General features: G+C 42.9%; 1 protein-coding gene across 2 annotated transcripts in view; it reads right to left on the reverse strand.

The window, feature by feature from the left end:
* The window catches only part of LOC140463195 (docking protein 5-like), a 447,686-nt gene that overhangs the window by 176,016 nt on the left and 244,092 nt on the right, over nt 1–27,578 (reverse strand). For both annotated transcript variants that reach the window (XM_072556986.1, XM_072556987.1), the window contains exon 3: nt 6,497–6,611. In XM_072556986.1, the coding sequence (XP_072413087.1) occupies nt 6,497–6,611 (115 nt within the window). The remainder of the gene's footprint in view (nt 1–6,496; nt 6,612–27,578) is intronic.

Below are 27,578 nucleotides of genomic sequence, written 5' to 3' on the forward strand. Positions count from 1 at the left end.
TTGTGGCAAGTTGATGTTCATGTATCCTGGTGGCTAGTTTTCTGCCTGTTTGTCCAATGTAGTGTTTGTTACAGTCCTTGCATGGTATTTTGTAAATGACATTAGTTTTGCTTGTTGTCTGTATAGGGTCTTTCAAGTTCATTAGCTGCTGTTTTAGTGTTTTAGTGTGTTAGTGGGTTTGTGGGCTACCATGATGCCAAAGGGTCTGAATAGTCTGGCAGTCATTTCAGAGATGTCTTTGATGTAGGAGAGAGTGGCTAGGGTTTCTGGATGTGTTTTGTCTGCTTGTTTGGGTTTGATGCTGAGAAATCAGCAGACTGTGTTCATTGGGAATCAGTTCTTTTTGAATACACGGGATAGGTGATTTTCCTCTGCTCTGCATAGAGCTTCTGTGCTGCAGTGTGTGTTGACTCATCGAAATAATATTCCGATGCAGCTTTGTTTGTAAGTATTGGGATGATTGCTTGTGTAGTTCAATATTTGGTCTGTATGTGTTGTTTTCCTGTAGACACTGGTTTGAAGTTCCCCATTGGCTGTTCGCTCTACTGGGACAGCTAGGAATGGCAGTTTGTTGTTTTCCTCCTCTTTAGTGAATTTTATGCCAATAAGGGTATTATTGATGGTCTTGAATGTTTCCTCTAATTTGTTTCATTTACTGATGACAAAGATGTCATCCATGTAGCGGACCTAAATTTTGGGTTAGATGTATGGCAGAGCTGTTTGTTCAAGTCTCTGCATTACTGCCTCTGCTAAGATACTGTGCAAGGTCTGTAACAAACAAACAAACAGACAGAAAACTAGTCACCAGGATACATGAACAACAACTAGCCACAAAAAGACATGACCCTCACATACAGATGAGGAAGGACACCACTTCGACAGGGATAACACATTCATCCTAGGACAAGCCAAACAAAGACATACATGAGAATTCCTAAAGGCATGGCATTCCAACCGGAACTCTATCAACAAACACATCGAGTTAGACCCCATCTACAACCCCCTGAGAAAAGGAACAGGAAGTGACTTCACCACAGGAAATAACATCACCACAGAAAATGACAACACCAACCCAAAGAAACCCAAACATATAAATAGAAAGCAGGAATTTTCACCATTGCTTCACCTGAGGCCCACTGAAGATGTTACCTAGTAGGGTAACGTAATGTCTGGAAATGAACTTTCCAGCTCAGCGAGCAAACCTACATCCAAAACCTAGAACTTATGTCTGCTATAACACCTAATTATGAATGAATCGTCTTCAATGGAGTTAGCACCATGAATTCTTCAATCTTTGTCACTGAAAGTCTAACAGACTTATTCAGGCAATCATACAATCAAATTCTGACCGCGTTGCCACGCATGGGAATTGTGAGGTGTTCTCAGACCAGTCTCTCTTCTGGCTGGTCTCCAATTTGCCAACTTGCACAAACTTGACAGCACCAAAGTCTCTGCTAGCCAGACCTTACCTCACTTACCTATGCCTTATTTTAAAATTCTTATCTTTACTTTCTAGTCTGACCTTGGTGTTTCTATTGCTGTAGCCTCCTCAAGCTACAAAATTCTTTGAAGCCTCTGTCCTCCTCCAATTTTGAAATTTTGTTCCAAAATTGGAGATTTTGACTTAAGCTCTGGAATTCTCTTCATAAATCTCCCTACCTCCCTGCCTTTAAACCATGTCTTGAAACTTAAGCTTTTGACAAAGCATTGGCTATTTTTTCTGATATCACTTTGTATGATTGGTGTCAAATTTTGCTGCTAACATTTCCTTGAAACATCTTAGGAAGTTTTAATGCATTAATATTATTCAAACAAAAAATATAGTTGTTGTTTGCTCATGCCATCATAGTTGCGTTGACAGCACCATGGTATAATGAACCATACTTGAAAGTCAAATGACTATTTCGTCAATGGATGCTAATCTCAACCTTTTTAGCTCTTTTAGTTTCTGGTTACATTAACATACTCTTCTGAGAAAGTGCTGAAAAATGTGTTGCTGGAAAAGCGCATCAGGTCAGGCAGCATCCAAGGAGCAGGAGAATCGATGTTTCGGGCATAAGCCCTTCTTCAGGAATGAGGAAGGTGTGCCAAGCAGGCTAAGATAAAAGGTAGGGAGGAGGGACTTGGGGGAGGGGGGTTGGGAATGCGATAGGTGGAAGGAGGTTAAGGTGAGGGTGATAGGCTGGAGAGGGGGTGGGGGCGGAGAGATCAGGAAGAAGATTGCAGAGTCGACATTTCGAGCATAAGCTCTTCAACAGGAATGCTGCTGATGCTGAATGCTGCCTGACCGGCTGTGCTTTTCCAGCACCACACTTTTTGACTCTGATCTCCAGCATCTACAGTCCTCACTTTCTCCTTTTCAATCAAACAGTTGAGAACAGACCAGAAGAGAAGGATAAGGAACATAGCCTGCAGAGGAATCACTTTATCCTGAAGAGCAGCGCAGAGCAAGAGATATCATTTGACTTTTGAAGGTGTACAGATGGACGATCTATGAGGAAGGATTGATCATTCTTTATCTTTCCATGCTTTGCTTTTTCAGAGAGGTTCAATGTCTATTTTATATGCTCATTTATTTTCTTTCTCATTTAAAACATTAGGCAAAATAGTAGTGTTGCTGAACACTTGGAGTGCAGGTTCATATTTCCTTGATGTGGAGTCACAGGTAGATAGGATAGTGAAGAAAGTGTTTAGTATGCTTTCCTTTATTGGTAAAAGTACTGAGTATGTGAGTTGGGAGACCATGCTGCAGCTGTACAGGACATTGGTTCAGCCACTTATTAAATATGGAGTGCAATTCTGATCTCCCTCCTATAGGGAGGATATTGTGAAACTTGAAAGCATTCAGAAAAGATTTACAAGGATGTTGCCAGGGTTGGATGGTTTGAGCTACAGGGAAAGGCTGAACAGGCTGGGGTTATTTTCCCTGGAGCATTGGAGGCTGAGGGGTGACCTTATCAACGTTTATAAAATGGTGAAGGACATGGATAGGGTACATACGCAAAGTCTTTTCTCCAGGTGAGGGAGTCCAGAACTAGAGGGCATACCTTTTAGGTAAGAGGGGAAAGACTTAAGAGACAACTTCTTCACACAGAGAGTGGTGTGTGTTTGGAATGAGCTGCCAAATAAGGTGGTGGAGGCTGGTACGATTACAGTATTTAAAAGGCATCTGGATGGGCATATGAATAGGAAGTTTTTAAAGGGATATGAGTCAAATGCTGGCAAATAGGACTACATTTATATAGGATATCTGGTTGGCACCGATGAGTTGGACCAAAGAATCTGTTTCTGCACTGTATATCTTTATGACTCTACAACTAGGATCAATTCCTTATCCAACAGTTTAAGCTCACCACCCCTCCACAAATGTCAAACCTTAAAGTTTCAGTACCTATCAAGAACCCCAACGCTACAACTGCTGAATGACAAGAACCAAAAAAAATGTATATTTATCTGTATTACCTTCTTCGTAAATGATAATTGCATAAAATGTTCATATTCTCTGTATGCCATCTGAGAATCATCAAGTCATAAAGATGTACAGCATGGAAATAGACCTTTTGGTCCAACTCATCCATGCTGACCAGATATCCTAAACAAATCTAGTCCCATTTGCCAGTACTTGACCCACATCCCTCTATTCAGATAGCCATTCAGATGCCTTTTAAATGTTGTAATTATACGAGCCCCCACCACTTCCTCTAGCAGTTCATTCCATACATGCACTACTCTCTGTATGAAAAAGTTGCCCTTTAGATCCCTTTCAAATCTGTCCCCTCTCATTATAAATCTAAACCGTCTGGTTTTGGACTCCCCACCCTGGGGAAATACCTTGTCTATTTAACTTACCCATGACCCTCATGATTTTATAAACCTCTGCAAGGTCAACTTTCATCTTCTAAAGCTTCAGAAAAAATAGAATGGGAAAGGAAACTGCAGGGATGGGCACAATTGAAATGTGGAGCTTGTCCACGGAACAGCTACTGTGTGTCTTTTCTAAGTATGTACCTGTCAGTCAGGGAGGAAGTGGTCGAGCGAGGGAACTGTGGTTTACAAAAGAAGGTGAAGCTCTTATCAAGAGGAAGAAGGACGCTTATGTGAAGATGAGATGTGAAGGCTCAGTTAGGGTGCTTGAGTGTTACAGGTAAGCCAGGAAGGACCTAAAGAGAGAGCTAAGAAGAGCCAGGAGAGAACATGAGAAGTCTTTGGCAGGTAGGATCAAGGAAAACTCTAAAGCTTTCTATAGGTCTGTCAGGAATAAAAGAATGACTGGAGTAAGATTAGGCCCTGTCAAGGACAGTAGTGAGAAGTTGTGCATGATATCTGAAGAGATAAGACAGGCGCTAAACGAAGATCTTTCATCAGTATTCACACAGGAAAAAGACAATGTTGTCAAGGAGAATACTGAGATACAGGGTATTTGATTAGATGGGATTGAGGTTCATGAGGAGGAGGTGTTAGTAATTCTGGGAAGTATGAAAATAGTTAAGTCCCCTGGGCCGGATGGAATTTATCCTAGGATTCTCTGGGAAGCCAGGAGATTGCAGAGCCATTGGCTTTGATCTTTCTGTCATCATTGTCTATAGGAATAGTGCTAGAAGACTGGAGGATAGCAAATGTTGTTCCCTTATTCAAGAACGGAAGTAGATACAACCCTGTTAATTATAGACTAGTGAACCTAACTTCGGTTATGAGTAAAGCATTGGAAAGGATGATAAGAGATAGGATTTATAATCATCTAGAAATAAATAATTGGGTTAGGGATAGTTAACACGGTTTTATCCATACCCCTTCAAAAATAAAAGAATATATTTTGCTCTGTGTTACTTCCCAGGATATAGTGATCCCTCTACAGGCTATAATTCTTAGGTCGCGCCTCGCAAACCTTATTGAGTTCTTTGAGAAGGTGGCCAAACAGGTGGATGAGGATAAAGTGGTTGATGTGGCCAATATGGATTTCAGTAAGGTATTTGACGAGGGTCCCCATAGTAGGCTATTGCACAAAGTACAGAGGCATGGGATTGAGGGTGGTTTAGAGGTTTGGATCAGAAATTGGCTCGCTGAAAGAAGACGGTAATTGATGGGAAATGTTCATCCTGGAGTTCAGTTACTTGTGGTATACTGCAAGGATCTGTTTTGTGGCCACTGCTGTTTGTCATTTTTATAAATGACCTGGACGAGGTGTAGAAGGATGTGTTAGTAATTTGCAGATGACACTAAAATCGGTAGAGTTGTGAACGGTGCAGAAAGATGTAACAGGTTACAACAGAACAAAGATAAGCTGCAGAGCTGGGCTGAGAGGTGACAAGTGGACCTTAATGCAGAAAAGTGTGAGGTGATTCACTTTGGAAGGAGAAACAGGAATACAAAGTACTAGGCTAATGGTAAGATTCTTGATAGTGTGGTTGAGCAGAGAGATCTCAGTGTCCATGTGCATGGATCCCTGAATGTTGCCACCCAGGTTGATAGGGTTGTTAAGAAAGCTATGGTGTGTTAGGTTTTATTGGTTAGAGGGATTGAGTTTTGAAGCCATGAGGTCATATTGCACCTGTACAGAACTCTGCTGTGGCAGCACTTGGAGTATTGCATACAGTTCTGGTTGCCACATTATAGGAAAGACATGGAAGCATTGGAAAGGGTGCAGAGGAAAGTTGCTAGGATGTCGCCTGGTATGGACGGAAGGTCTTATGAGGAAACACTGAGGGACTTGAGGCTGTTTTTGTTAGAGAGAAGGTTGAGAGGTGACTTTACAGAGGCAATGAGATGATCAGAGGATTAGATAGGATGGCAGTGAGAGCCTTCTTCCTCGGAAAGTGATGGCTAGCATGAGGCGATATAGCTTTAAACTGAGGGGTGACAGATATAGGACAGATGTCAGAGGTAGTTTCTTTACTCAGAGAGTAGTAAGGGTGTGGAATGCTGTGCCTGCAACAGTAGTAGACTTGCCAACTCTAAAGGCATTTAAATGGTCATTGGATAAATATATGGATGATAATGGAATAGTGTAGGTTAGATGGGCTTCAGATCGGTTTCACAGGTCACTGCAACCTTTAGGGCCGAAGGCCCTGTACTGTGCTGTATTGTTGTATGTTCTTTGTTGTATGATCTAATAGTCCCAGTTTATTCAACCTCTCCCAATGTTTGCCTATCAACACAAGCAATAGTGAAACTGATTGATTGTCAACAAGGTTCAGTCCTGTGGCCATCCTGTGATACTTTGTTAAATAATGCTCTACCTTCAGGGAATTAAGTGGTGCAGTCCCCAGTAGCTACTAAAGTTGGGGGTGGGGGTGGAGAATAGCAGCTGTGCACTGTACCACATCAATGAATCCGAGTGCAGTTTATCTGAATGATTTTTTGTGCTTTTTTGAAAGTTTGTTTCTTTGAATCTTTTGATAGAAAGGGAAAGCTGAGAACAAATGATAAAATACTCAAGTATTTCCATATTTCTTACATGAATAAAACATACTGGTTCTGAGATGTATTTGGTACCTACCTGACTCACATGCAAAGGTTTTTGAGGTATCATCACTGAAGATGATGAGTACAGCATGCCTCTTCGTGCCCTTTGGTAGCCTTGTCACATTCTTTATATTACTGAGGTCTGTAACCTGAAAGATCAACATTTTACAGTTCTGAATATCAATTGTTGACAGTTAGCCATATCCTTTATTCCTGGGAAAGAGGGTAATGTAATTCCAGAGGGACCAAGGAACAGCTAAAAGGCTTTGGTGCAATATTTACTCAGGCAAAGATCTGTTCCATTTGTAATCCAATACTTGCCTTAGGAAAGTCGACTAATGGGAAAAGAAAAATATTATCATCAGAAAGAAAAAATAAGCAATGACATATAGTGCAGATTATAAATTACATTCCATTTATTCTAGTTGTTTGGATACATCTCTGGGACAGATGAGACTAGAACTGAACTCTCCTTGCTCAGAGGTATGGACAGTATCATTGTGCTGTTAGACTCCTTCCACCATTTCATGCTGCTTCTGGGAATAAGCAGGACTATAGGATCAAACAGTCTATGTGGCATTTCTGCAGACAGAAAGGTTTCTAAGGGGGTAGATCATGATGAGGTCATGAAAGGGTGCTAACAGAACAGTTGATTTATTGTCGAAAAGTTCCTCAGATCTATTTCTGACTTAATGGTACCACCCTAGTAGAGCTGTGGTCAGTTCCACAATTCCCTGGCCTTTGAGAACTAATGATAGAATTGCATTTCATAGTCTTATTCAAAACAGCTTGCAGTACCATTCAAAAAGCTAACGTGACAAAATGGCTGACATTACCAGTCATATCTGAAACAACCTTAAGTACCAAGAAAAATGCTTTTCATTGTGAAAGGGATGGTCTGGGACAAGGTTCAGCAAAAATGTTTTTGGGAACCTCTGGCTTAAGAGAACGTGTAATGTAAAAACAATGGTTAATATAAATTATACGATTGAGTGCCACCAGATCCCACTGCTCATCAAGTTATGAGATCCTCATCACAAGCTCAATAGCTGTTATAAATCACACTGTATTCTATTTATATCACACTTCATTTCGAGATGATACATTGGAAAATTTTGGAATAATTTATCTTTTCCTGAATAATATATCTTTAGTGAAACAGAAGAGTGGTACAATGGTGTCACTGAAGATGGAATGAAAAGGTCATGTTTAACTATCATATCCTCTGAAGCTAATTTCACTGCCCTTGCTCCTATAACGGAAAGGACAGATGTTTGAACATATTCTGTGCTGCAAGACCCAATTTTCAGTCAGAAGTATACCTTACCTAGGCATTACAAGTATCTTTATTTTCATTGAACACACCAGTATTTTTCTTGAATGCAATGTTTGATTTAAATCAAGTGAAAATAACATGTTGGCTTCAGCTTGATCAGCTGCAATCCTTATTAAGCACCAAAACCTATAACTTAATCAGAGAAGTATTTCCCTTACTTCTTGATTATTCGTACTTTTTGATTTTTCGATCACAGTCATGGCTTCCTCTCAGCCGGCTACACATTAACCTCCACTCTAGTCTGCCTAAACCAAACAATGATAAACTCCAAGAACACACAAAGAAGATTTTGCTGAGATACAGAACCTTCTCTATATCACAATAATAGATGACTTTGTAACCACCTAATAATGAATTGACTACTCATAGACTTTTGTGTCTGTTCAAAATCTTATGATCCATGTGAGGCCCATTAATAAATCACTGAAAAATACTTTTGAAACTACCATTAAGTTAACATATTACTTTGTTAACTCAATATACACACAATTCTAAATGATATTTGTAAAGTTTAGATTTGATTTTTAAAATGGCAGGAGAAAACAACATGCCAACTCATTATATAAAGTCTTGCATTTATAAAATACTCATGATGTGAAGAAGCCTCAAAGTTCAAAGTTTGTGAGAAGATTTGTAGCTCGGGTGCTTGTTGTTGTGGTTCTGTTCGCCGAGCTGGGAATTTGTATTGCAGACGTTTCGTCCCCTGTCTAGGTGATATCCTCAGTGCTTGGGAGCCTCCTGTGAAGCGCTTCTGTGATCTTTCCTCCGGCATTTGTAGTGGTTTGAATCTGCTGCTTCCGGTTGTCAGTTTGAACTCACAAACTTTGAACACCTACGGGCGAGAGACGCTAAGACAAGCCAGGAAATGGGAATCCTGTGCCAACCGCCTAAGCGCCACATACGAACATCTCCGGTTCCTGCATGAATGCCGAAAGAATTGAATCCATCCAACACTGACAACTGGCAGCAGCAGATTCAAACCACTACAAATGCCAGAGGAAAGATCACAGAAGCGCTTCACAGGGGCTCCCAAGTACTGAGGATGTCACCTAGACAGGGGACGAAACATCTGCAACACAAATTCTCAGCTCAGGGAACAGAACCACAACAAGCCTCAAAGTGCTTTGCCGCCAATGAAACAGTTCTCAAGTGTGGTCACTCATAAAATGTAGGAAAGGTGGTAGCCAATGTTTGCATGTCAAGATTCCACAAATGATGCCATAATGATGTGCTCCTTTAGCTATGTTTGAGGGATAAATATTAAATTTGATAGAAGGGAGAAATGTTCCTGCTCATCTTGATGGTGTCATGTCATCTTTTATGTCCAACTGTGGAGCAGACAGAGGCTCACTGCTACATTTCATTCCACACACAGATGCATTAAAGGTGCCGCACTCCTCTATAAAGCATTAGGAGCATCAGTCTGGATTTTGTGCTCGCATCAATGGAGTGGGACTTCAACCCAATAGCTTTTGGCTCAGAAGTGACAGTGCTATTGTTGAGCAAAGGTTGACAGAATTTCAAACCACAATCTCTACATGATATTCCAAGTGTGCTGCCAATGCTATTAAATTAAGACTAACACCGTGAGTGGCACGGTGACTCAGTGGTTAGCACTGCTGTCTTACAGTGACAGGGACCTGGGTTCCATTCCAGCCTCAGGCGACTGTCTGTGTGGAGTTTGCACATTCTCCCTGTGTCTGCGTGGGTTTCCTCCAGTGCTCTGGTTTCCTCCCCAAAACCAATTCACCTGAACTGATGTGCAGGTCAGGTGAATTGGCCATGCTAAATTGCCTGTAGTGTTAGTTGCATTAGTCAGGTGTAAATATAGGGTAGGGAAATGGGTCTGCTCTTTGGAGGGTCGGTGTGGACTTGTTGGGCTGAATGGCTTGCTTCCATACTGTAGGGAGTCTAATTTAAAAAAAGGCAGCCTGTGGATCAGCAAGAAACAAAACCTGGCAGAGTTTGCTATTGTTTAAATTAAGCCTTTTGTTTGAGGGCAGTGGATATGAAAGTTGTGGATATTCTACTGAGAGGTTGACTGCAGCTGAAGTCCTTGAATACAGTTCTTGGACACAGTAAAAGATAAGCAGAAGGCAGGACTTCTTCTTACCAATGTTGATCGCTTGAGTGTAGAGATGGCAGAACACAGAAATAGTGTGACATTGTTTGTAACATCAGGAATCTGTGCAAGACAGTTAATGAATGATCTTACCAGAACTGTTTGGTTAAGTTCTCCTTTTCATCTCTTTCCTAATCTCTCCACTGTTGCACTATGATGAAACTTTCCCTACCCTCCTTTCAATATCACTGTTACAGCCACAATGCTGTGCTCCCGATGTAGTCTTCTCTACATCAGGGAGACTGAACGTAAACTTAGGGAACAGTTCAGTGAGCATCACAGCTGGGTCCGCAGGGGTCAAGCGGACCTCCAGTCACAACCCATTTCAATTTCCCCATACAATTCCTTTCTAACATGACCATCCTTGGCCTCCTCCATTGCCAAAATGAACCACACTGTAAATTGAAGGAACAACACCTCATCTTTTACCTGGGCAGCCTACAGCCCGGAAGACTCAACATTGAGTGCTCCAATTTCAAATAACCTCCCTCCCCAACTCCCAACTCCCTCGCCAATCCTTCCCCCTCCCTTCCACTGTTTCCTTCCACCAACCAGATTCATTCCTCCCACTGACAACCAGGTTGTACTCTCTGCCTGTCTTCACCTATCCCCACTTCACCACCCTGTCCCCCCGTAATCCTGTTTATCTGCAGCTCCCCCACACCCACCCCCAGTCCTAAAGAAGAGTTACATCGACTTGTCCACCTCTTAATGCTGCCTGGCTTGCTGTGTTCTCCCAGCCTCCTGCCTGTCTGTTTTGGATTCCAGCATCTGCAGTTTTATTTTGTCTCTACAACCACAACACCACACATTTCTGCACACCCTTTTACTTTCATTTTCAAAATCTTCTCCCATCAATATAACTGCTGTTCATTCTTCTCGATCAGCAGCACATGCTAAGCTGCCTTATCAGAGAAGCTTTTAGCAACGTGAGTACTACGCCACTTCTATTTTCCTTCAAGGGGACAACAACAGGAAAAGGACAAGGTTATAAGGACAAGCTCATTGCTCTCATTAATGGAAAAGACTCAGCATTCAGCACTGGACATGGAGAGGGGGGATTCTGGATTAGTGGTGCTGGAAGAGCACAGACGTTCAGGCAGCATCCAAGTAGCTTCGAAATCAACATTTTGGGCAAAAGCCCTTCATCAGGAATAAAGTCAGTGAGCCTGAAGCGTGGAGAGAGAAGCTAGAGGAGGGTGGGGGTGGGGAGAAAGTAGCATAAAGTACAATGGGTGAGTGGGGGAGGGGATGAAGTTGATAGGTCAAGGAGAAGAGGGTGGAGTGGATAGGTGGAAAAGAAGATAGGCAGGTAGGACAAGTCTGGACAAGTTATGGGGACAGTTACTGAGCTGGAAGTTTAGAACTAGGGTGAGGTGGGGGAAGGGGAAATGAGGAAACTGTTGAAGTCCACATTGATGCCTTGGGGTTGAAGTGTTCCGAGGCGGAAGATGAGGCATTCTTCCTCCAGGCGTCTGGTGGTGAGGGAGCGGCGGTGAAGGAGGCCCAGGACTTCCACGTCCTCGGCAGAGTGGGAGGGGGAGTTGAAATGTTGGGCCACGGGGCGGTGTGGTTGATTGGTGCGGGTGTCTCGGAGATGTTCCCTAAAGCGTTCTGCTGGGAGGCGCCCAGTCTGCCCAATGTAGAGGAGACCGCATCGGGAGCAACGGATACAATAAATGATATTAGTGGATGTGCAAGTAAAACTTTGTTGGATGTGGAAGGCTCCTTTAGGGCCTTGGATAGAGGTGAGGGAGGAGGTGTGGGCGCAGGTTTTACAGTTCCTGCGGTGGCAGGGGAAAGTGCCAGAATGGGAGGGTGGGTTGTTTGGGGGCGTGGACCTGACCAGGTAGTCGCGGAGGGAACGGTCTTTGCGGAAGGCGGAAAGGGGTGGGGAGGGAAATATATCCCTGGTAGTGGGGTCTGTTTGGAGGTGGCGGAAATGTCGGCGGATGATATGGTTTATGCGAAGGTTGGTAGGGTGGAAGGTGAGCACCAGGGGCATTCTGTCCTTGTTACGGTTGGAGGAGTGGGGTCTGAGGGCGGAGGTGCGGGATGTGGACGAGATGCGTTGGAGGGTATCTTTAACCACGTGGGAAGGGAAATTGCGGACTCTAAAGAAGGAGGCCATCTGGTGTGTTCTGTGGTGGAACTGGTCCTCCTGGGAGCAGATCCGGTGGAGGCGGAGGAATTGAAAATACAGGATGGCATTTTTGCAAGAGGTAGGGTGGGAAGAGGTGTAATCCAGGTAGCTGTGGGAGTCGGTGGGTTTGTAAAAAATGTCAGTGTCAAGTCGGTCGTCACTAATGGAGATGGAGAGGTCCAGGAAGGGAGGGAGGTGTCAGAGATGGTCCAGGTAAATTTAAGGTCAGGGTGGAATATGTTGGTGAAGTTGACGAATTGCTGAACCTCCTCGCAGGAGCACGAGGTGGCGCCAATGCAGTCATCAATGTAGCGGAGGAAGAGGTGGTGCCGGTGTAATTATGGAAGATCAACTGCTCTACGTAGCCAACAAAGAGACAGGCATAGCTGGGGCCCATACGTGTGCCCATGGCTACCCCTTTGGTCTGGAGGAAGTGGGAGGATTCAAAGAAGAAATTGTTAAGGATGAGGACCAGTTCGGCCAAACGAATGAGAGTGTCGGTGGAAGAGTACTGTTGGGGACGTCTGGTGAGGAAAAAACGGAGCGTTTGGAGGCCCTGGTCATGTCAGATGGAGGTGTAGAGGGATTGGATATCCATGGTGAAGATGAGGCGTTGGGGGCCAGGGAAATGGAAGTCTTGGAGGAGGTGGAGGGCGTGGGTGGTGTCTCGAACGTATGTGGGGAGTTCCTGGACTAGGGGGGGATAGGACAGTGTCAAGGTAGGTAGAGATGAGTTCAGTGGGGCAGAAGCATGCTGAGACAATGGATCGGCCAGGGTGGTCAGCCTTGTGGATCTTGGGAAGGAGGTAGAACTGGGCAGTGCGGGGTTCCTGGACTGTGAGGTTGGAAGCTGTGGGTGGGAGATCTCCTGAGGTGATGAGGTTCTGTATAGTCTGGGAGATGATGGTTTGGTGATGGGGATGGGGTCATGGTCTAGGGGGCAGTAGGAAGAGGTGTCCTCGAGTTGACGTTTGGCTTCAGCGGTGTAGACGTCAGCGCGCCAGACTACCACTGCGCCCCCTTTATCCGCTGGCTTGATGGTGAGGTTGGGATTGGAGCAGAGGGATTGGAGGGCTGCGTTTGGCCGAACTGGTCCCCACGCTTAACAATTTCTCCTTTGAATCCTCCCACTTCCTCCAGACCAAAGGGGTAGCCACAGGCACATGTATGGACCCCAGCGATGCCTGTCTCTTTGTTGGCTATGTAGAGCAGTTGATCTTCCGTAATTACACCGGCACCACTCCCCACCTCTTCCTCCGCTACATTGATGACTGCATTGGCGCCACCTCATGCTCCTGCGAGGAGGTTGATCAATTCATCAACTTCACCAACACATTCCACCCTGTCCTTAAATTTACCTGGACCATCTCTGACACCTCCCTCCCCTTCCTGGACCTCTCCATCTCCATTAGTGACGACCGACTTGACACTGACATTTTTTACAAACCCACCGACTCCCACAGCTACCTGGATTACACCTCTTCCCACCCTACCTCTTGCAAAAATGCCATCCCGTATTCCCAATTCCTCCGCCTCCGCCGGATCTGCTCCCAGGAGGACCAGTTCCACCACAGAAAACACCAGATGGCCTCCTTCTTTAGAGACCGCAATTTCCCTTCCCACGTGGTTAAAGATACCCTCCAACGAATCTCGTCTACATCCCGCACCTCCGCCCTCAGACCCCACTCCTCCAACCGTAACAAGGACAGAATGCCCCTGGTGCTCACCTTCCACCCTACCAACTTTCGCATAAACCAAATCATCCGCCGACATTTCCGCCACCTCCAAACAGACCCCACTACCAGGGATATATTTCCCTCCCCACCCCTTTCCGCCTTCCGCAAAGACCGTTCCCTCCGCGACTACCTGGTCAGGTCCACGCCCCCAAACAACCCACCCTCCAATCCTGGCACTTTCCCCTGCCACCGCAGGAACTGTAAAACCTGCGCCCACATCTCCTCCCTCACCTCTATCCAAGGCCCTAAAGGAGCCTTCCACATCCATCAAAGTTTTACTTGCACATCCACTAATATCATTTATTGTATCCGTTGCTCCCGATGCGGTCTCCTCTACATTGGGGAGACTGGGCGCCTCCTAGCAGAGCGCTTTAGGGAACATCTCCAGGACACCCGCACCAATCAACCAAACCGTCCCGTGGCCCAACATTTCAACTCCCCCTCCCACTCTGCCGAGGACATGGAGGTCCTGGGCCTCCTTCACCGCCGCTCCCTCACCACCAGACGCCTGGAGGAAGAACGCCTCATCTTCCGCCTTGGAACACTTCAACCCCAGGGCATCAATGTGGACTTCAACAGTTTCCTCATTTCCCCTTCCCCCACCTCACCCTAGTTTCAAACTTCCAGCTCAGTAACTGTCCCCATAACTTGTCCAGACTTGTCCTACCTGCCTATCTTCTTTTCCACCTATCCACTCCACCCTCTTCTCCTTGACCTATCACCTTCATCTCCTCCCCCACTCACCCATTGTACTCTATGCTACTTTCTCCCCACCCCCACCCTCCTCTAGCTTATCTCTCCACACTTCAGGCTCACTGCCTTTATTCCTGATGAAGGGCTTTTGCCCAAAATGTTGATTTCGAAGCTACTTGGATGCTGCCTGAACTGCTGTGCTCTTCCAGCACCACTAATCCAGACTCTGGTTTCCAGCATCTGTAGTCATTGTTTTTACCCCCTGGAGAGGGGGGAAAGCTACAAACATTTTCTGTCATCCTTCTTTTCACAATTTCCTTGTCATCTTTTCTTTATACTAAATTATTACACACAATCAGTGTGACAACCTCATGATGCATAGCCCTACCCTCATCTGTCAGATCCATGTTCCTTCATCTCTCCTATGCCCATTAAAAATCGCAGGGTGCAATTTTCTCCTCCCCGATGGTCGCCTGAGAGGGGGAGACTAAAGGAAACAACTGGATGAGATGATTCTGTACCAACACTAAAGAGTCCTTTAAGAAAGTGTTAGGCATGCCACCAATTAAAGCTGTTAAGTGATCAATTAATAGCTGCATAAATGCATCAACTGATCATCTCCTTGTTAACCTGCCCTCCTGGCAGTTGGGAGAGGTGGGTATTATGAAACCAGGTGGATCAGCCTGGCTGGTTGGATGGGGATCTCCAATTAACCAAATCTGGGAGCAACTGGAGGCATGAATGAAGTGAAAGTGGTAACCTCTGAAAGTCATCTTCAGCCGAGGAGTTAAATAAATAATTTGCATCAGTCTTCATGACAGAACCACATTCCAAATATACTAAATAATCAGGGGACAAAAGCGGGAGAGGCAATAAATATCTATTACTAGAGAAATAGAACTGGGGAAGCTAATGGAGCTAAAGACCAATCAAGACCTGATGGATGCATCCTAGGGTATTAAATGAAATAGCTACAGAGAGAATGGATGCACTAGTAATAATCTTCCAAGAATACTTAGATTTGGAAAAGTGCCAAAGGATTGGAAAACTTCCAATGTAATTCATTTATTTGAAAAAAAAGGAGACATAAAATGGCTAAGTATAGCCTGGTAGCTTAATATCTGTTATCAACAAAATGTTAGAGTTTATTGTAAAAAATGAAATAGCAGAGCATGCACAAACACATGAGATAACAGGCAGTTCATGAAGGGTAATTCATGTCTGGAAAACTTACTAGAATTCTTTAAGGAGATAGCAAGCACTATAGATAACGAGGAAGCAGTGGGTGTTATATATTTGGACTTGCAGGAGGCACTTGATAAGGTGCATCATGTTAGACAGCTTAGTAAGATAAGACCATGTGTTAGGATATTATGTTAGCACAAGTAGAGAATTGGCTAACTAATAGAAGTCAAAGAGTTGTGATAAAGATTGTGTATTCAGGATGGCAACCTGTAATGAGTGGAGTTCCAGAGGGATCACTGCAGGGGGCACATGTATTTGCACTGTATATTAATAAGTTGTGAGGAATGGCCAAATTGTGAATGACATAAAAATAGGTAGCAAGATAAATGATGAAGAAAACAAAGTCTGTAGAAGGACATAGATACTTTAAGCGAGTCGTCAAAAACTGAGCAGATGGAATATACTATGGGAGAAGAAAGTAGCTGATTATTATTTAAATGGAGAAAGACTGCAGAATGCTTCATGCACAGAGGGATTTGGAAGTCTTTGTGTATAAATCATAAGAAGACAGCATACAAGTTCAGTACAGAATAGAGATGGAAATTGAAATTTTAGCCTCTATTTTAAAGGAAGTGGAAGGGCTTTTGCCTGAAACATCGATTTTCCTGCTCCTCAGATGCTGCCTGACCTGCCGTGCTTTTCCAGCACCACTTTAATTTAAACCCTAGGAAAATAGGGAAGTCTTGCTTAAATAATTCAAGACACTAGCTAGACCACACCTGAAATATTATGAAGTTTTCAGCCCTATCAAAGGAAAGCTATACCAGCGTTGGAGGCAGTCCAAAGAAACATCACGAGGCTGATCCTGGATGTGAAGGGATTATCTTGTGAGAAGAGGTTGAGTCATTTGTGCCTATACATGGTGACATTTAGAAGAATGAGAGGTGACCTTATTGAGAAACATAAGATTGTTAGGGGGCTTGACATGGTAGATGCAAAGAGGTCATTTCCTCTTGCGTTAGAGACTAGAAACAGAGTGTAAAATCTCAAAATAAGGGATCACCATTTAGACAGAAATGAGGAGGAATTAGTTCTCTCAGAGAGTAGTCAATCCATGAAATTCTTTACCACAGTGACACAGCCTGTACAGGTTTCTAAACATATTCAGGGATAGGTTTTTAAACAGTCAGGAGAACAAGGGTTCTTGACAATAGTTAGGATTGTGGAGCTGAGGATTATCAAATCAGTGATAATCTCATTGGATATCAGTGCAGACTCAATGGGCTGAATGGCCTACTTCTGCTGTTTCACTTATGCTTAGAACATAGAACATAGAACAATACAGCACAGAACAGGCCCTTCGGCCCACGATGCTGTGCCGAACTTCTAACCTAGATTAAGCAGCCATCCATGTACCTATCCAAATGCCGCTTAAAGGTCGCCAATGATTCTGACTCTACCACTCCCACGGGCAGCGCATTCCATGCCCCCACCACTCTCTGGGTAAAGAACCCACCCCTGACATCTCCCCTATACCTTCCACCCTTCACCTTAAATTTATGTCCCCTTGTAACACTCTGTTGTACCCGGGGAAAAAGTTTCTGACTGTCTACTCTATCTATTCCTCTGACTTCAATTTCCCTGAGCCCACTGTTCCCATAAGTCCCATCCCATAATATGATGATAACTATTACTTACTTCTCACCTATGGATTTTCAAAGGAGTAGGCTTTGATTAATGTTCTCTAAGACTTAGAAGCTCACAGGACACTCAGGTCAAGGCCAAAGTCAGAATGAGAAACTCATCTGTGTTCTGTCCATCATTCCTTAATGAACTGACTGACATGCAATAGGTTGGAAATGGGAAAACTGGATGCTTAGTCTTCCACAGGAGATGAAGATAATTCTTTCAAAGGTATAGCACCACACACGTCAAATCTTTCAAGCACTAGCACAAACAAAAATAGCAACCCACTTTTTGGTCACCAAACACTCAAAGTATTGGACTATAACAACAGAGCTTCTGCAACCCATGGAGGGTTGCAGAACCATAACTGCTGCCAACCATAACCATAACAAAAGAAACTATGATGTGGATAACATGGTATTGATAGATCAAAGAAACCTTTGTTCCTGGTGACTAGTATATATCAATATTAGCTCCTCAGACACATCTGTATCTGGTCTAATAATAAACTCTTTGGTTCGAAGAGTGGCACGCTTTCATAAGCTTTGTCATTCTTCAAGTGGTCTAAGTTAACATTGAGTCAGAAACCTTCATACCCTCAGGTGACATGCTACACGAGAGTGATGCTGTCATGAGCATATCTCTTAAAGGTATACTACAACCTGACTGAGAGACATAACGCAACACCCACTAGGATTTCAACACATTCCCAATTATGGGGCAATCAGTTAGGAAATATGATTTGATTATTAAAATGCATTGGCTGTTTAATATAAAATGGTAGATTTCGGAACATTAAAAAGCACAACAGTATGAAGTTCTGTTTACTGTGGGAGATTGAGGTGGAAGGAAATGAGTATTATGGTTAAATAGAAAAATCATAGAATGAGTTAGAATTACTGATGGCACTTCATTAGAAATGTGAAAGGCAGATTCTGTGCTGAGTTCAGTAGCCAAGGTTCTTTTAGATTAGATTACTTACAGTGTGGAAACAGGCCCTTCGGCCCAACAAGTCCACACCGCCCCGCCGAAGCGTACCCCACCCATACCCCTACACCTACATCTACCCCTTACCTAACACTACGGGCAATTTAGCATGGCCAATTCACCTGACCTGCACATCTTTGGACTGTGGGAGGAAACCAGAGCAAACCCACGCAGACACAGGGAGAACGTGCAAACTCCACACAGTCAGTCGCCTGAGGCGGGAATTGAACCCAGGTCTCCGGCGCTGTGAGGCAGCAGTGCTAACCACTGTGCCACCGTGCCGCCCACTAAGTTGGTCTCTGCTGAAACTCTGTGAGGAACATCATATTTTGCCTTCATGCCCTTGGGTTAGATAAATGAGAAAATGAGCCAGCAAAGAATTACTGAGTTTGACAATGTCAGGGAGCTAGATTAACAGCAGTATAGTCACTTGTTTTTTTCCTGAGCAAACTACTTTTTCAGCCAATTTATACAACACATGGGTTCCTGACTATTCCTTCATAGACTTATATCATCACTCCATAGATGCAGAAAAGGCACATCAAAAGCTTTGTTTCTGAAATCTGGGCGAGATAATAGATCATTAGCTGAGCTGGAAATTCTGCCTACTGTTGCGAACTTGAGTCTACTTTATCAAGAAAAAACAGAAGCAAACATCAGGCAAATTGCATGAACTGGAAGCTGCTTGATATCACCAAGTAGGTGTTGAGATCTGTTTATAAGGTCAATTGGAGGGACCTCAGGCAGAATTTTGATTGGTCTAACCCACACAGAGCAGGTAGGTTAGAGAGATAGGGCAAATCAATTTTTTGGGATTCCTACACTAGGTTACAGGCAGGAAGAGGTGATGCAGATGTTTGGGGAATTGGGAGTTTGCTACTGATAAGGTTGGAGGCCTTTCAGAGAAACCATGACTGTGTGGGCTTATCAAGCTGGCCGCAGGTCCTGGAGTCATGGCTAACATCACAGAAACACTTGTAAAACATTGATCAAAACATCTAATTGTCCTACACAAAAGGCAAACACCAAACAACAGGATGAATCTAACAGACACTTTGGAAGTAACAAAGGAGGGTGCTAGCCTCCAGCCCTCATGGAGAGACAAGCAGATAGCACCCGGACCCATTTACGTAAAGATAAACAGCACACCTTTTGTGCAGGACTGTTTTGCATGATCAGGTTATGGGTGTGTGTCAGTTGGAACCTTGACGAGATTATAAGGTGGGTTTCGATCTGTGAGTCATGACCATTGTCTGGAGTCCTGACTAGTGTCTGGTCCGGTGTGTATTCGGATCCGTCTTTGGGCCCCCTTCTCCCGATCATGTGGTCGGGCTGGCAGCTGCTGTTTTAGAATACTGTTTGCTTTAAAATGGATACTGCTGGCTCTCCCGATGTGGGCCTTGCTCCATGGTAAACATGGGGCGGTTTATCACCCCCCTTCAAAACTATCATTCTCAGAAGTGATTGCTGTCCAGTGAGAAAAATCTTCAAAAAAAAAGACAGTAACAATATTTCCTTCTTTATCAAATTTTCATGCTCCATCACTTGAATATAAGCTATAATTATTCACTTGGGATCAATATTGCCTCTGTTGTCTTGAGATGATGCATCCACTTGGAAGACATTTGTTACAGATTACAGTAATTGTGCATTAAAGTGTCATTTTTTCCATATTAACATTATTAATTTTGACAAATAATTGTGAAATATAGGTGAATTCAAATAATGTATAATTAAAATAATTTAACAGCCACATTTATTCACTTAGCTTATATTCAGTATTAAAGTTTTATACTTTTTTTTCTGCTTATCAATACTTATGAAAGAAATACAAGATGCTTACTATGTAATTTAAAGAAGCTGTACATGTAGAATTTGAACTGTATTACAAGATTTTCTCCAACACCCATATTATATTGTAAGGGTCTTTTGCATGCTAGGATAAAATTTCCAAGGAGTTGTCTTGTGATGCTCTGTCCAGACACTTCATATCTTTATTTAGTCATGATAATAACTGTGCAAGTGACACCTCAGTCTAAGTTAATCAATTCCTCAGCTATTGTTGATTCCTCAGATTAAATCATCCAGTAAGTGCTGCAACAAATAATAGGTATTCTAACAGATTAATTCTTTTTTTCGCCTTTCCTGCATTGTTCAGAAATCTTTCTACAGGAGTCTGCCAATAGTGATTCACAGCAAGCACAGCAGTGTAACTGGTTGTTAATCTGACTGCTATCTGTAGGATTTTACCCTATTCGATATGATTGCTATGTTTGTCTCCATCACAGAGAAATGGTCTCATTGTACATGAGGTGCTTTAAGATGTTTCAATCTCCAGAAATGCAAGTTCTCTCTTCCCCTAAGTATATTCCAAAATCCAAAATCTCTGAGAATCAATAACGTTATAAAGATTGTTTTATCCTATTTTAATAATTTGATAAGTATTAAGAATCATTAAGCAATGTATGTATAGAATCGTCATCAGACAGATACTTTTGTATTCAACAATATTGGTTGAACTGCAATATGCATTTCTTATAACCTGTGCAATTGTTTTTTTAGGAGAAAGTGAGGACTGCAGATGCTGGAGATCAGAGCTGAAAAATGTGTTGCTGGAAAAGTGCAGCAGGTCAGGCAGCATCCAAGGAGCAGGGGAATCGACGTTTCAGGCATAAGCCCTTCTTCAGAAAAAGCCCTGAAGAAGGGCTTTTGCCCGAAAAATTGTTTTTTTTTTGCCTATTCATAGAAGCATAGAAGGTAGGAGAAGGAGGAGGCCATTCGGCCTTTCGAGCTCACTCCGCAATTCATCATGATCATGGCTAATCGTCCAACTCAATAGCCTAATCCTGCTTTCGCACCATAACCTTTGGTCCCATTCATCCCCAAGTGCTATATCTAGCCACTTCTTGAATACATTCAATAATAAATGATGTCTGCTACTCAACATACACTATTAATATTAATTCAAGATGACTCATGGTTACTGCAGATTATACACAAAGATACAAATATTTCTGTATTCAGTGTTCACAATTTGACTCCCTTGTTAAAAAAAAATGAAATTCATGTTTTTGGTAACTAAACAAACAAATCTGCTTGTCATAAGTTTCTCATAGAAACTGTAAAAAGTGAGAAATCTAAGATACTCAGAAATATTCAGACTATTTGACATGCATTTGAGATTTTACATGAGAATGAGATGGCAAATGTACAATTCATGTTTTATATTCTAATAGATAAAACACTTGGAAAGCATTTTTCCTCAAGTGTTGGAAATTAAAGCTGCTCAAGCACTCAATTTGCGATTATAAAAAAAAGTTGCCATTAAAGACAAATATTAATTCTAATCCTGAAGTAAAGTTGGCTGCATCATGTAGTTCTGAAAATGAAAGATCTGAGTTAAGTGTCTGATTTAAAAAGAATGGCAGCCATGCCATTTTGTAATTTTTAAAAAACTGACCATTTTGGGCACACACTGAGTAGTTTTATGTTCCAAGATGGATCAGGAGGACAAAACTTTAACAGCAGGAGCAATATTGTGGAGTTACTTAGGCAGAAAGATTACACTGGAGAAACTCAACAAGTCTGACAGCATCAGTGATAGAAAACAGAATCAATATTCTGAAGAAAGGTCACTGGGGTTGAAAAATGTGATGCTGGAAAAACACAGCAGGCCAGGCAGCATCCGAGGAGCAGGAGAATCGACGTTTCGGGCATAAGCCTTTCTTCAGGAATGAGGCTGGTGTGCCAAGTGGGCTGAGATAAAAGGTAGGGGGGAGGAAATTTGGGGGAGGGGCACTGGGAATACGATAGGTGGAAGCAGGTGAGGGTGAGGGTGATAGGGTGGAGAGGGGGTGGGGGCGGAGAGGTCGGGAAGAAGATTGCAGGTCAAGAGGGCAGTGCTGAATCCGAGGGTTGGGACTGAGAAAGGTTGGGGGGAGGGGAAATGAGGAAGCTGGAGAAATCTACATTCATCCCATGTGGTTGGACGGTTCCTAGGCGGAAGATAAGGTGCTCTTCCTCCAGGCGTCGCGTGGCCAGGGTCTGGCGATGGAGGAGGCCAAGGACCTGCATGGCAATAGTGGCGTGGGAGGGGTAAGTCCCAACCTTTGGGTTCAGCACCACCCTCTTGACATGCAATCTTTTTCCCGATCTCTCTGCCCCCGCCCCCTCTCCGGCCTATTACCCTCACCTCCTTACACCTATCGTATTCCCAGCGCCCCTCCCCCAAATTCCCTCCCCCCTACCTTTTATTTCAGCCCGCTTGGCACACCAGCCTCATTCCTGAAGAAGGGCTTACGTCCAAAGCGTCGATTCTCCTGCTCCTCGGATGCTGCCTGGCCTGCTGTGTTTTTCCAGCACCACATTTTTCAACTCTGGTGAGGACTCCAGCATCTGCAGTCCTCACGTTCGCCTAAGGGGCACTGGGCCCAAAATGTTGGTTCTGCTTTCTTTCCAAAGGTGAGTCTCTCCAGCAATTTCAGGTTTTCATGTTTTTTTTTGCTTAAGATTAAACTAAGCTGTTTCCTGCCCAAACTGTTCAATGACAGTATTAGGTCATGGAATTGGATTCTAAACAATCCAACGAGAGTTCACCAAATACTTATAAAAATGAAAAACAATCAAGATTTTCCTATGGGGCGGCACAGTGGTTAGCACTGCTGCCTCACAGCGCTAGAGACCCGGGTTCAATTCCCACCTCAAGCAACTGTCTGTGTGGAGTTTGCGCATTCTCCCCGTGTCTGCGTGGGTTTCCTCCAGGTGCTCTGGTTTCCTCCCACAGTCCAAACATGTGCGGGTCAGGTGGATTGGCCATGGTAAATTGCCCATAGTGTTAGGTGAAGGGGTAAATGTAAGGGAATGGGTTTAGGTGGGTTGCTCTTCGGAGGGTCGGTGTGGACTTGTTGGGCCAAAGGGCCTGTTTCCACCCTGTAAGTAATCTAATCTAATCAGGACTATTTAAATCCAAAACCTGAATTTAAGGGCAGGTCGTCATTCCTGGAATTTTCAGAGTCTCCCCTTTATTTGCCATGGAGATGGATTTTCTGCCCTACTAATGGTGGCAAAAGGATTTTGGCATCAGAAAGCTAATCAGACGGGTGTGGGAGCATCAGCAGCCTGTTGTGACAGATAAGGGAGTTTCGTCATCTGTCACTAGCACTTTAAAACTTCAACTGGAAAAAAAATGGTCTGTATAGCCAGGGCATTACTATTAAGATGGGGGAATGGGATGCACTCTATGGAGTGCCATTTGACAGCTTTCTCACCCAAGTAGGCCTTGAGAGCCTCACAGCTTGAAGTCTAGACTTTTATCTGCCACCAGATGCCAGCCTCCAGGGATCGACACGAATAGGATGGGTTTAGACAGATACAGCCAAATGCAGGCAAATAGAACTAGTCCAGTTTGGGAAACCTGGACAAGTTAGACTTAAGTGTTTGTTTCCATGCTGCATGACTCTATGACCTTTAATGAAGATAATCAGCTATCTGCCATGTGGGATTGAGTAGCACCCCGGTCCTAATTATGCCATGAAGTGATGAGTAATGATAGTATGGAGTCAGGAAAATGCCACATCAAATTTTTTCCTGCACCATCCAACTCCAATCCCACCCCCTGGTGGGACCTGTCACCTTCTCGAAGGAACAGATGGGCAGCTATCCTTAATCAAGAATTAATGTCTTCAATTCTCTTGACCTAGCCCCTGAAGCTACAGAAAGAATGCCAATGAGTGACCCACAAAACATTCTCTCCTTACTCCTTCTGAAGAAGGTGTTCAGCTGGTTGCAAAAAGACTGAAGACTTGATCAAAATTTACAAAATTATGAGAGAAATTATTTGGATGTGAGCAGAAGAGGTACAGTTAGTAAGTTTGCAGATGACACCAAAATTGGAGGTGTAGTGGACAGCGAAGAGGGTTACCTCAGATTACAACAGGGTCTTGACCAGATGGGCCAACGGGCTGAGAAATGGCAGATGGAGTTTAATACAGATAAATGCGAGGTGCTGCATTTTGGGAAAGCAAATCTTAGCAGGACTTATACACTTAATGGTAAGGTCCTAGGGAGTGTTGCTGAACAAAGAGACCTTGGAGTGCAGGTTCATAGCTCCTTGAAAGTGGAGTCGCAGGTAGATAGGATAGTAAAGAAGGCATTTAGTATGCTTTCCTTTATTGGTCAGAGTATTGAGTACAGGAGTTGGGAGGTCATGTTGTGGCTGTACAGGACATTGGTTAGGCCACTGTTGGAATATTGCGTACAACTCTGGTCTCCTTCCTATCGGAAAGATGTTGTGAAACTTGAAAGGGTTCAGAAAAGATTTACAAGGATGTTGCCAGGGTTGGAGGATCTGAGCTACAGGGAGAGGCTGAATAGGCTGGGGTTGTTTTCTCTGGAGTGTCAGAGGCTGAGGGGAGACTTTATAGAGGTTTACAAAATGATGAGGGGCATGGATAGGATAAATAGACAAAGTCATTTCCCTGGGGTCAGGGAGTCCAGAACTAGAGGGCATAGGTTTAGGGTGAGAGGGGAAAGATATAAAAGAGACCTATGGGGCAACGTTTTCACGCAGAGGGTGGTATGTGTATGGAATAAGCTGCCAGAGGATGTGGTGGAGGCTGGTACAATTGCAACATTTAAGAGGCATCTGGATGGGTATGTGAATAGGAAGAGTTCATCAGGTGATGAAGGAACGTCGCTCCGAAATCTCGTGCGCTTCCAATTAAACCTGTTGGACTATAACCTGGTGTTGTGTGATTTTTAACTATGGATAGAATGGATAGTGAAAGTTTTTTTTCCCAGGATAGAAATGTAAATTACTAGTGGACAAGGGATATACATTTAAAGAAGATGTGAAAGATAAGTGTTTTACAGAGAGGACAGTAATGCCTGAAATGCACTGCCAGAAGATGTGAATAAAATAACAATGTTTGAGAGGCATCTTGACAGGCACAATAGATAGGAAATAGAAAGACAGTGAAAAGGCAACGGCCTTTAGTTTAGAAAGGCATCATGTGTCAGTGCAGTCTTGGTGTGCTGAATGGCCTGTCCCTGTACTGTTCTTTGTCATCAAGTTGTTAAGGTTGCAATACATTTTTTAAAATAATGATCACATGGATCTATTCATTCGACCTTTTAATAAGAGCCTTTTAGGTCTGTTTAACAATTCAGTAAATTTGTGGCTAATCATTCACTTTGATCTTAGTCTTGAATATACTCATTATTTTGGAAACTTTAATCTGAGCAAAGTATTCTAAATTGAGTACTTGTTTTAAATTAGAGTCTCATGGATTGGGACAGAAAGAGAGTTTACAAACTTCTATTGTCAGAAACCAAATCTGATTAAAGCTCACTTCTTGTGGGAATTTATCCATGTCTCATCCTGACCAAACAAAAGGTTTTTACTTATACAATTAGTTAGTGTTTTGTCATCATTTTTCATCAGATTTATTATCTTAATGCAGCCAATCATCATTCAGACCAACATGCTTCTGATTTCTGGATTGTTTGTACTAGCAGTTCACAGGTATTTACTTATTTATGTTTTGCCTGAGAGTGTCACAGGGAGCCAAACAGGCAATTTTCTGCCGCAGTATCTTTTATTCTGCCCTAATTATTTTACCCATTCCTCTTGAGATGTGCTGAATTGAGAGTGTAATTTGTCTGGCACATGCAAATGACAACACTTTCCTCTGGCTTCTAATGACTTTTGTTCTGCTCCAGATCCCAGGCAATACTATTTTTACAGCATTACTAAACTGAATTCATTAACGCTCTGTGATCACATTGCTAGTGGCCATGGAAATGATTGGAAACAACCTGAAAAAAATTTGGTTATTATGTACACCATTGCAGAATTTAAAATTATATAATTACCAAGACACAATAGCAGAAGGCCATTCAGCTTATCAAGACTGTTCTGTCAAACAAGGAGCTAATGGATAATCTGATGATTCTCAACTCCACTTTCCTGCCTATTCCCCCAGAAAGCCTCGATTCTTTTATCGATTAAAAATCCATTTCAGCCTGAATATATTTAACAATCCAGCTCTACAGCCAAAGATGATAAAGACTTCAACAAATTCACTACCCTCTAAGAAGAAATTTCACAAATCGATCAGGCAACCCCTTGTTCTCAGATTATGTCCCCTCATACTACACTGTCCCACAGGGCAAGTAACCTTTGCACACCTATCTTGTCAAGTCCCCTAAGAATCAAGTGTGTTTGAGTAAGGTCACCTCTCTTTCTTCTAAACTCCAATGAGTACAGGCCAAACCTATTCAAACTCTCCTCAAAAGACAGACCTTCTCTATGCAGGATCAGACTAGTGATCTTTCTCTGGGTGGCCTCTAATGCCAGTATGTCTTTCTTTAGATAAGGGGCCCAAAACTGTTCATAGCATTCCAGCTAACTACTGCCTTGAACAGTGTTAGCAAGACTTCCCTATTTTCATACTCCATTGTCTTTGAAATAAAGCACAACATTCTATTTGTATTCCCAATCACCTGAACGTCTATGCTGACTTTTTTATGATTCATAAACAAGGACACTCAAATCTTTAGCTTTCAGCAACCTTTCCCTGGTTAAATAATATACAGCTTTTGTACTTTTCTTGCCAAAGAGGGTAATCTCAGTTTCTCACAGTGTGTTCCATCCGCAAAGTTATTGACCATTAATTTAACCTGTCTATATTCCTCTGTAGATGCTTGATGTTATTCTCAACACCTGTCTTCCCACTTCTTTCTGAGTTCTCCATGAACTTGGCTATTGTACATTCACTTACTTTATCCAAGTCATTAATGTGCATTGTAAATAATTCCTCAGGGGTAAGAGAAAAAAAGAAAACAAGCTATTGAACAAAATGCTCAAAAACAAACAAGAAAGCCAATTGCTTAATCATATTTGAAAATCTATCATAATGAAAGCTACTGTTTATAAAATGTCATCAGGTGCAATTTTGGTGACCCCTTCTACAGCATAGGAACAACTCCAGATCCTGCTGTTCTGAGAACTTTAGCACAGAACATGGAAGAGAAAATTAGGAAAATCTGAGGCTAAAAAGACTTTCTAAACTGTCTATTTACTTCAACTGATTGTTATTAATAAGCTGAAACTTATGAATCCATTCCCAAATCTTAAGGGGTGCTAGTTGTTTAAATGAATAGCTTATGTTATTATTGCCACTGAAAATCAATGTGATGAACACTACGTGTTAGATGACCACAAATCTT

Source organism: Chiloscyllium punctatum, chromosome 37, assembly GCF_047496795.1.
Source record: "Chiloscyllium punctatum isolate Juve2018m chromosome 37, sChiPun1.3, whole genome shotgun sequence".
Taxonomy (NCBI): Eukaryota; Metazoa; Chordata; class Chondrichthyes; order Orectolobiformes; family Hemiscylliidae; genus Chiloscyllium; species Chiloscyllium punctatum.